Raw genomic sequence first — 10,944 nt, 5'->3', positions numbered from 1 at the left:
CAAATGAAATAATTGTATTCAACATTTAAGTTTTATTAACAAAATTGTTAATTTTATAATGTAAATTTAGCACTTAAAAATTATATACTAGAACTTTTTATACATATACTAAATTTTTATTATTTTTCAATACTTAATTTTTAATTTATGAAACACTACTTTAATTAATTTGAAATTTGAGAGGTTATGAAGAATTTAGGTAGTGCATAAAATAAATAATTTTAATAAAACTATAAAACACTGTATTAAAATTAACCACTATTTTTAAAAATAGTCTATAACCTTTTAAACTGGGTTTGCAATATTTTAAATCGTGGCGGGTGTTGATTTCATATTCGATGTTCAGCTTTCATCCGCTGTAAACTTTCTTTTTGATTGGAATGTTTCCTAGGCGAAGGATATATCATAAGATCAATTAAACACCGAAAACGAGGAAAGAACAGTATTTGGAGTGAGAAAACTTTCTTTAGAAAAATACTTTGATTATGCCGTTAAAGGGGTGGGATTTGGATGCTAACAAAAATTAAAAACATTGCTGGAAATTAATAACAAATCTAAGGTTAATCTAAAGATCATCATGGTAGTCATGATCATCGTCGTCATCGTCATAGACGTCATCGTCTTCATAGAGCGAATTGTAGAATATACTTTCGTGATTCAGCATCTCTTGAAGCGTCAAATATCCATCTTTGTTATCATCAGCCTGATTTAGTTTAAATAAATTAAAACAAAATTTTAATAACCCAAGGACTTATATTCTATTGTTTTTCTTGTCAATAATCAAACTCAAAACATCATCATTTACTTCACCTCACGCATCAGATAACGGGTGAAATACTTAGCGTAAAACAGCTCGCCAGGGTGGAGATAGCGAAGTATGGGTCTTAATTCCTCCACGCTAAGCTTTCTGCAAAAGGCATAGTTAGAAGTGTTACAGGTTGACTGAAAACACATTCCGAATTTAATTGCTGTTTGCGTTTGGTCCGCTATTTAAATTAAATTACTTGTCTTTGTCGGTATCAAGCTGTGCAAACATTTGTTCAGCAGTAGGTGTAAGAGCAGGAGAATTTTCAAAATCTGCATAGCTTTTGTAAATGTTGTATGCGTGCAGTAGAAATTCACTGAAGTTCAGTTTTCCGTCGTGATCATCGTCGATACGTCTATTCAATCAGGAAAAAGAAATTAAAATAAAACATTGTCCTGTCGATCTCAAATAAAACTAGCTGAAAGTGATAGAGAAAATTCCAGAAAAACAGACTTCATCTTGTCCCGTAATAGCCATCTCTGAATTTCTTCATTGTCACTATCTTCTGGATGTAAGAAACTGGGAAAAAAAAAAAGTTACGGATTGATATTTTAAGATTGACTATTTGGGCTTGACATTTACCATGCGTGATTGGTCGATAAAAGATATGTTCCTCACTACAAATTAAATAATGTTGTTCAAACATTGAGAAAAGCATTTACTCTTTGCATTCATTGAAGTCAAGATTCCCACTCGAATCAACATCTGCGTTCTTGAATTGCTCCATCCACCATCCAGCGTCACCATGTGCCATTGAATTTTTTTCTATTTCAAATTCACCCAAATTTGTAAATGGAAGATGACACCGAAAACGATCAAACATTTTATGTAACCCAAACTAGACAAAAAGACTTAAATTTACCTATATCTTTGGGGGAAAATTGAGGAAGGTACTCGCTGAAGCTGATAGCCCCATTCCCATCTTTATCGTGCCAAAACATGGCTTTATATGTTCCATAACTCAAACGATCAATGGTCTGTTGGCTAATCCAAGCCTCTAGCTCTTTGGCACTGATATAACCATCTTTTGGTGCATTGTCTAACAAAGGGAACAAAATCATCAACCTTAGTGTGGTGTTTAAAACTCCATCATCTTGGAAATACTCTTGGGCATCATCAACCTCAGGAACATAAGTAATGTTTTTGCTCAAGCCTTTGTCATCCGTCGATCTCTCAATTCTCGACACCAAAGGATCGAATGAAACTTTGTGAGCAAGGCGACGATTTAGGCACATTCGGTGATGATCATGCCGTTTGCTTGGGGATAAAAAGAAGATAATGAAGGCAATGGCCAGAAAGGTGTAAACCATCGCCTTCGCCATATTCAATGGCAGCCAAAGGGATTAACGATCGCTGGATGATGGTAGCATATAACAAAAGCAGGAGAATGCAATAAAGATGATAATGATTTTTTTTTAGTCCCGTTCCCTTTTTTTTCTATTTTTTCTATTTTATTTGTAATCCATGGAGATGGGAACGTGGGGTGGCGGGAAAAACGGTTACTGACGGTTAGAGGTGAGGGGCATATACATAAAGCACTCAAATTAGAAGGGTTTATATTTAATCCCATCAATTTTTGACATTTTATTAAGGATAAATATTGGGTATACTGGTCTTGAAAAGTTTAAACCCCACAAGTGTGATTAGATTTTATCATTTGTTCTTAAATTGTATTTAAAAATTAAAAAAATAAAACATGTGACAATATCTCAACGCCGCTTGTGGAATAAAGACTTTTCTCACATGCGTACTAAATAATTACCATTTTATTAATATTAGATTACTATATACATTTACTATTTAGCGGATCAATAAATAATTAAGTAAATAAATTGAATTAGTGTGTAATTTTGTTACTAGTTAAAGTTGAAATTTGTCGTTAAACTTCTATTTTATTAATATTTGTCATTGTACATTTAAGTTAAAGATAAACTTACTACTATATTATAACTTTATCTTGAATTTTGCCACTTCACTTTTCTTTGATTGAGTTTTTCACTAAAGTCTGGTTTTATATTGAATTTTACTATTTAATTTTAATTTTGAAATATTTAGAAGAAAACTAAAATATAAATTAATATAATAATTTAATACTTAAAAGTAATAAATTAATATAGTCTTGAAAATCAATAAAAAATTTATTTATAAAACGTAAACTTAATCTCCTTTTTTTTGACACATTTGAAGCCAAGATTAATTTTATGATAGTTTTTGTGGTTGAACCAGTGGCCACAACTTCAGACACTATTTTACCAAACGTGCCTATTCTTAAATTTGACAAATTATAGAACAAAAAGTATTGGGTTATCTGTTTTGAAGATATTTCGACGAGTTAGATCCCAAAACATGAAAACTAATTGAATTAAAATTAAATACTTGAAGATTGATTTCTTGCGGATTAAGTTTGGTTACTTGAGGAACAAATAAAGTCACTTCCTATAGTTGATGACTTTGGATTACATCAAGACTCTTATGAAATTATTATCCTATGCTGATTTTTAACTTTACTTTATATATTAAAAAAAAGGTGATTAAGTTATTTGTAGCTGAGAGACCTAGAATTTGAGAGAGCACAAATTTGTTTAAGTTAGGAAAAAATATGTGTTCCTTAATTTCGTAAGCAATCAAGAAAGTCTCTTGAGTTACAAAACTAATCTTTCGAGGAGAAAGCTTAGTGGGAGAGTGATCTAGCCTTTGTACAACAGTGAGGTCACTAAATTGGTGAGAGTTAGACTAATGTTAAGACTAAAATCACTGGTTGTACTATAAGAAAGATATCGGATCATTGCTCTAGCCAAGTCCCCGTATGTTGGATCTGGTGCCTTATATGTAGCATATTCGTTTTATATACTTGTATTTTTGAACAATTTGGTTTAATAAAAATCAATTAATTATACTAATACCCTTTATATATTGTCTTCAACATTTTTGCACGCAAAGACGAATGAAAACATGTAACACCCTTTACTCGTATCCAAGGCCGGAATAGGGTACGAGGCATTACCAGACTTAACCATATACATAGGCGAAAACTGGGTCATAAAATTTCATTTAATTCAAAACTTTTTCGAACACATGCATAGACTCATATTTAAAGACATATAACGTGGCATAAATGAGCATTTACACACCCACAATCATGCAATAACAAACAAAGCTAACTATATCATCACATCAAAACATAGGACATGGCATGATTAATTAAACTTACAAACCATAATGGATAAGGACCACATATCATGATCATATACAATAATTCAATGTAGACCGATATGTATGGTCAAAGTCATAATAATAATACATATCACAAACCAACTTCCTATACATGCCACTCACTTGATATTTCTAATATTTAAATTAATTCTCTCCCAAAAATGATAGCTTGATAGTGTGATTTTGCCTCCGATGATCTCCATTCCCGAGCTGACCTACCAAAATTGAAGAAGTAGAGAGAAGGGGTAAGCTTTACGCTTAGTAAGTCCATATGAAGTTAATAAGCAATTACCCACGTGTGTTTTTTTTTAAGGTAAAACATCATAATTGTACAATTTACTCTTGTTCAGGTTAAGCTGTTTTACCAAGTTACAATTACTAATTCATTTATATCTAGAGCTACGAGACTCCAAATTAAGTTTCGTTAACTTTCCTTGAAAATAGACTCATATACCTTTCTCCCATAAAATTTCCAGAATTTTTGGTTTAGCGAATTAGTACAGTTTATTCATTAAAGTTTTCCCTGTTTTGCTGTCCAATAGTTTTGACCACTCTTCACTAAAAAATATTTTTCTCATAGTACAGAATTCGAATAATTCTCTCATCTATCTTTCTAGAGAATAGACTCATTAAGGATTTTAATAATATAAATTACAACCCATAATTATTTTTATACAATTTGTAATGATTTTCTCAAATCGAAACAGGGGATTACGAATTCATTCAAACTCTATCTCACAACAATTTAAATATCTCATAATATAAAATTTGATTGCATATATTGTTTCTTCTGTGTGAAACTAGACTCATTGGGCTTTAACCTTTTTATTCAACCCCTAATTCAATTTCCACAATTTATGGTGAATTTCCAAAGTTGCACCACTGCAGTAATTCAAAACTGCCAAGGCTAAATTTACTCATTCATTACTATTATTCACAAAAATCCATACAATATCATTTCATTCATAATGGTAAGAACACATTATTATGCTTCATAAGCATAAATCCATAATCTCAATGTCATCAAGTATAAAGGACTTATTCCAAATCATGTCATTTTCATAATATTCACCAAACACTATACACATCATAGATCATCACATGTCAAGGCATCACACATAAGTTTAGTGCACATACCTGTACAACTTGTAACATAACTCAAAGACATACTCACCAATGGCTCGTTGGGATCATCAATGAATACTTCGCTAAATTACCCGTTGAACACTCGGAATATAATCGGATACACGGAATGCATGCACATAAGTGCCATGCCCATAGCTAGACAAACTCAATAGCCTACGGAATATATGTGTAGCCAAGCTACCATGTAACCCACCCATAAATAAACTCGGACTCAACTCAATGAGTTCAGATGCCTAGTTACATCTCACGAACTCGGACTCAACTCAACGAGTTCGGAACTCAAATATCCTAGTGACATGTCACTTGTATCCTAATCTATTCCCAAGGTTCAAACGAGATTTTCCTCAATCACACATCTTTGCCGTCTTCCACGGAATGTCAGAACCGATACTTAGTAGCATTTCATATTTATTAAGTAGCTCACATAATTTGCATGTTACTAAATAATAATCCACAAAGCATAATATTTCATGATAATAATCATCATATCATATAAATAACATTAAATTACTTAAAATGACAATTATGTTACTACATTTACACATGAACTTGCATCTCATTTAATATCAAGGCAATAACATTAAATTACACATTGCATTATTAAAAATCATATGAACTTACCTCGTATGCGAAAATGACCATTTTTACCATTTTGTCCACAACCTGATATTTTTCGATTTTAGCTCGAATTTCAATTTTTTCTTGCTTTATCATTTCAAATATAGCCTAATTAGGACTCATATTATTCAAATTAACCCAAAATCATATTTTGGAAAAATTACAATTTTGCCCCTAAACTTTGTCAAAATTACATTTTTCCCCTAGGCTCGTAAATTAAACTTCATCCTATTTCCTTATGTTTTATGAAATGCTGATCATTTTTCCCTTCTATAGCAACCTCAAATTCGCACTCTAACATGTACTTATGAACATGAGGTATTTTTACTGATTATGTCGTTTTACTCGTTTTCACGTAAAATCGCTTAGTAAAAGTTGTTTAACATAATTTCAAGCTTCATATTCCATCATAAAACTTCAAAATAAACACATTTCACCTATGGATATTTTTCCAAATATAAACCCTAGGTTAAATTATTGCTAGAATAAGCTTAACCAAGTTACCGGGATTTCAAAAATGTAAAGAACTTTAAAAACGGGGCTAGGGAGCACTTACAATCAAGCTTGGGAGTTTGAACAAACCTTAACCATCGTTGCTGCTAGTAGAAACGGTTGAATGAAGAAGATGATAGCTAATTTGGCTTATTTCCCTTTTTTAATTCTTTTAATTATTAGTTTACCAAAATACCCCTAACTTAAAATATTTTATTACACCCATTTCATGTCTATTTTTGTCCAACAATTAACCAATGGTCTAATTACCATTTAAGGACCCTCAATTTAAAGTTTCATAACAATTGGACACCTCTAGTATGTAGAACTCAACTTTTACACTTTTTACGATTTAGTCCTTTTGACAAAATTAAGTTCCCGAACATCAAAATTTTCGAACGAAATTTTCACGAAATTATTCTGTGAAATCGTAGACCATAAAAATATAATTAAAAATAAAAATTTCATCGTCGGATTTGTTGTCCCGAAACCACTGTTCTGACTAGGCCTAAAATCAGGGTGTTACAAAACAAATATTGGTTCACTGGTTATCTAATGTTTAACTAATACTAAGAGGTATTACGCTGTCAAATCGTAATACATAAATACAACTTGTATTAGTAGATGAACCTAAGCATGTCCTTAGTCTAATTGAAATTAAGAAAACTTACTGAAAGATTAATATGCCATCTATCAACCTAATTGAGGAAATGCTTTGTCTTAGGCACCGGAGCATATGACTCCCAGAAGCAAGAGACATAGACGTGACTTACTAGACTGACAGTACATCAAACAGGACATAAGTAGAGTAGATCCTATATCCATTTATTGATGTATTATATATGCATGACTTATATACTTTAATGTAAGTAAAAAACCTGAGTTTAAATAGATAAGGAACCGAAAGCTGGTGTGTTGGGTACACGACTTCTACAGCATGTAGCATCATTTACAATAGTGGAACTTGATGTCCATGAAACCAACTAAAAATTCAAAAAAGACAAGTGCACCTATCAATTAATAGTATAGCTACAGTGAGCAAAGATATCGTTCCCACAAAGACTAAAAGTACTAGTATTTATCGTATTTCTATTATTTAACCAAAAAATTGAAATGATTGAATTAAACTAAAATTAACTAAATTAATTAACTAAGAACTCAAAAAATAACAAATCAAAAAAATAATCAAATAATAACCAAGAAGTGAAACAATACCCAAGAAAGAATACAATACCCAGGAAAGAATCTGCCTAGACTGCATCTGCCATTACCAATCTAAATTAAACAATTTATTCACTTAATATCTTGATCCGTAGAAATCCCTAAATTATGCTAATATCTCTCTTCAAGACTAAAAGCAACAGACTCTAGGTTGATTAATTGAAATTCCTTTCTAATTAAAACCCCTATTATCACATTAACTTGATCTATGAATTCCCCTATTAGATTTGACTCTAATCCGGTAGATTTATGTCACCCTATTTCTAGGATTGCATGCAACTCCACTCAATTATGCCAGATCTACTCTTAAATAGGGTTTATTCCTCCTATGAATTAAGTACATCAAGCATTAATTAATAATCTAAAAATATTAAATCAAGAATTAAGTACGCATAACTGAGAACATGATACAAGTATTTATTTCATAAAACAGAAATGAAAAGACAGAATTCATCATAGGGTTCATCTACCTTAGGTATTTAGAAAATTAGTTAATAATCGCGAGTAAAAACATCTCAAAGACAGAATAACCACAAGAAATAGAGAAACTCATAATAAACTTCAAAGAAAACAATAGGAGATCTTCAATCTTGGAGGAAATCTACTTCAGAGTATGCTTCAATGGTGTTTCTAAGTTGTTTTCTTCAAATTTCTCTGACGGCTCCCATTTCTCTTCTTATATTTGGTATATATTTGGAGTGCGAATCACGAAATCCATACGGTCTAGCATATGGCTGTGTGGCAACCCATGTGGCTCACACAACTATGTGCCCAGCCCGTGTGGCTCCTGAAATCTACTCTAATTGTCCATTTTTCACTCTGTTTTCACTTGTTCTTCTCCCAAATGCTCTCCTAAGTATAGAAATATGAATTTAAAGGATTAGGAGCATAAAATTCACCATTTTGTATTGTTAGTCATCCAAAAATGCATTAAGAACGGGATTAAAACATGTTGCTTTTGACACTTATCAAAATTTATAGTCCAACTAATGAGTACATGATATCCTCTCATTGGCATTGCATGATAGATGAAAAGAAAGCATGGTCACAAGTCAATTTGTCTTTTTAATAAATGACTTAGTTACCATTTGATAGCAATTGACTTTTCATGAAGGAAGATGTAATGGTTGCCATGGGATAAAATAGGATCATATTGGAAGAACGAATTTCTCTCTGATAAACCATAATTTATACATATTTTTACCCCATGCTTAACGCATTTTATGGATGATTTTTCCTTAGAATTAGTGAATTTGATGCTCCTAATGCTTTAATTTCATGTTTTATACTTAGGAGAGCATAAGAGAGTGAAAGGAACGAGAAACGGGCCAAAAACGGAGAAAATGGGCCAAAGTACAAACTCAACATGGCCTGGACTTCCTCACACGGGTAGCCCACACAGCCGTGTCAATATGGAAGAATCGAAGTACAGCTCACACGGGTATAACACACGGCTGTGCCATTCTAACAGGCTTAAACACAGCCTGAAGGAATCGCACACGGGCGTGTCACATGGACGTGTCCCTGCCGAGCCCAAGTTGAGTCCAATTCGGAAAAGGCCACTTTTGAGGGCTCATAGGCATTCCAAAGACTATAAATACACCCTAGAAGAGAAGAAAAGAGGACACACAGAAGAGGGAGTAAGGAATTACTCCAAGGAAGCCGATTGATTCAGCTTAGAAGCCGGATTCATCATCAAGACTGAAGATCTCTCCTTAATTCCCCTTCAGGAGTTTTGGGTTTTCTTTATGTTTTGTATTATTTATTATTATGAGATGTTTTCTTATTTATTTATGAACTAAATTCCCTAAATATCTAAGGGGAATGAAACCTAAGACGAATCTTGTTATTATTTTCTGAATTGTATGATAAATATTTAACTTGTTCTTAATTCTTGTTTTGATATCCCAGGATACTGACTCAAGATAAGCTCTTATTCAGAGGAGGAATAGACCCTGTCTAAGAGAAAAATTGTCATAATTAAGTAGAGTTGATTGTGCGCCTAGACATAGGGTGACAAGATTTTTTCGAATTAGGGTGAAACCTAATAAGGGGATCCATAGATCGAGTTAATGCAAACCTAGGGTGTTAATTAGAGAAAGGTCTCAATTATCTAATCCAGGGATTAGACATTATTAGTCTTGAATAGGTATAATAACATAACTTAGGGATCTCTACAAAACAAGTTAAATGAATAAATCGTCCGATTCGGAGCAAGAATAACAAGTACAGTTTAGGTGGATTTTTCCTTAGGTATTGTCTCAATCAATCGATTTTCCCAAAATCAATTATTTCTGTTTTTATAGTTTATGATTAGAAGAAACCCGTCAGGGCCACTACTTTTTGATGAAGAAATCGATCGCACAGTTCACAAAAACCAAAGTGAAATAAGGTGAAGCTTGAGATACACAGAGAACGAGCAAGAGGATGATACTCAACCCCCAACCAAAGAGAAGGCTAAAAACCAAGAATTGCGGCTAATCAAAATCCTGCTCCACGCACTATGTATGATTATGCTAAACCTTCTTTAATAGGAATTGAATCGAGCATACTTAGACCTCCTATAGCTACAAATACTTTTGAATTGAAACCTTACACAATTCAAATGATACAACAGTTTGTTCAGTTCGATGGTTTGCAGGATGAAGATCCCAACGATCACTTAGCAAACTTTTTGGAACAATGCAATACATTTAAAATCAATGGAATTTTTGATGATGCCATACGTCTCCGGTTTTTTCCTTTTTCATTGAGGAACAAGGCTAAATAGTGGTTGAACTCATTACCATAAGGGTCAATTACTACTCTGGAACAAATGACTGAAAAAGTTTTACTAAAATATTTTCCCCCGGCTAAAATGGCTAAATTACGTAATGATATCTCTTCTTTTGTACAGATGGATTTAGAAACACTCTATGATGCATGGGAGAGATACAAGGACCTTTTGAGAAGGTGCCCCCACCATGGGTTACTGCTTTGGCTTCAGGTTCAAACATTCCATAACGGCCTGAATCCTTTGACTCGGCAAATGGTTGACGCAGCTACTGGCGGAACCATAAATAATAAAACACCTGAAGATGCTTATGAGCTCATAGAAGAGATGTCAATGAATAACTATCAGTGGCAAGTCATGAGGACAAAGCCAACGAAAACAGTCGGTGTTTATAATGTCGATTCAGTCACCATGCTCTCTAATCAGGTAGAACTCTTGAATAAGAAAATTGATGGTTTTCTTAGTTCTTCACAGGTTCATCCAGTGATGAGGTGCGAGATGAATGGAAGAGGAGCATGCATAGAGTATCAACCCTTCAACCCTATCATCGAGGAGGAACAAGTCCAATATATGGGTAACAATAACTCTCGATCCCAAAATAATCCATATAGTAACACTTACAATGCAGGTTGGAGGAACCACCCCAATTTCTCATGGGGAGGCCAAGGAAATCAGC

General features: G+C 33.1%; 1 protein-coding gene and 1 non-coding gene across 2 annotated transcripts; both read right to left on the bottom strand.

Annotated features, from left to right (window-relative positions):
* Window positions 1-461: 461 nt before the first annotated feature.
* Window positions 462-2,236, bottom strand: LOC108464813 (uncharacterized). Its single transcript, XM_017765086.2, has 6 exons — window positions 1,668-2,236; window positions 1,468-1,570; window positions 1,259-1,324; window positions 1,005-1,160; window positions 811-907; window positions 462-703 (listed from the first exon to the last, which is right to left on the bottom strand). The coding sequence occupies exons 1-6, from the start codon at window positions 2,125-2,127 to the stop codon at window positions 566-568; spliced, it is 1,020 nt and encodes a 339-aa protein (XP_017620575.1). The 5' UTR covers window positions 2,128-2,236; the 3' UTR covers window positions 462-565.
* An 8,122-nt stretch (window positions 2,237-10,358) lies between these two features.
* On the bottom strand, window positions 10,359-10,465 carry LOC128280057 (small nucleolar RNA R71). The gene has a single exon (XR_008270238.1). It is a non-coding gene; the product is annotated as a small nucleolar RNA R71 (small nucleolar RNA).
* Window positions 10,466-10,944: the final 479 nt, after the last annotated feature.

Source organism: Gossypium arboreum, chromosome 8 (genome assembly GCF_025698485.1).
Source record: "Gossypium arboreum isolate Shixiya-1 chromosome 8, ASM2569848v2, whole genome shotgun sequence".
In the NCBI taxonomy this organism is placed as follows: Eukaryota; Viridiplantae; Streptophyta; class Magnoliopsida; order Malvales; family Malvaceae; genus Gossypium; species Gossypium arboreum.
Note: the sequence above shows the minus strand (reverse complement) of the source record. Positions and strands in the feature narration are given on the sequence as shown.

Bases quoted from the DNA above. Each gene is read 5' to 3' on its own strand.
- LOC108464813 (XM_017765086.2), bottom strand. From the start codon at position 2,127: ATGGCGAAGGCGATGGTTTACACCTTTCTGGCCATTGCCTTCATTATC. The intron at 1,161-1,258 runs GTCTGTTTTTCT...CTGATTGAATAG, and splicing joins CTATTACGGGACAAGATGAA to ACGTATCGACGATGATCACG. The intron at 704-810 runs GTGAAGTAAATG...AAACTAAATCAG, and splicing joins CCCGTTATCTGATGCGTGAG to GCTGATGATAACAAAGATGG.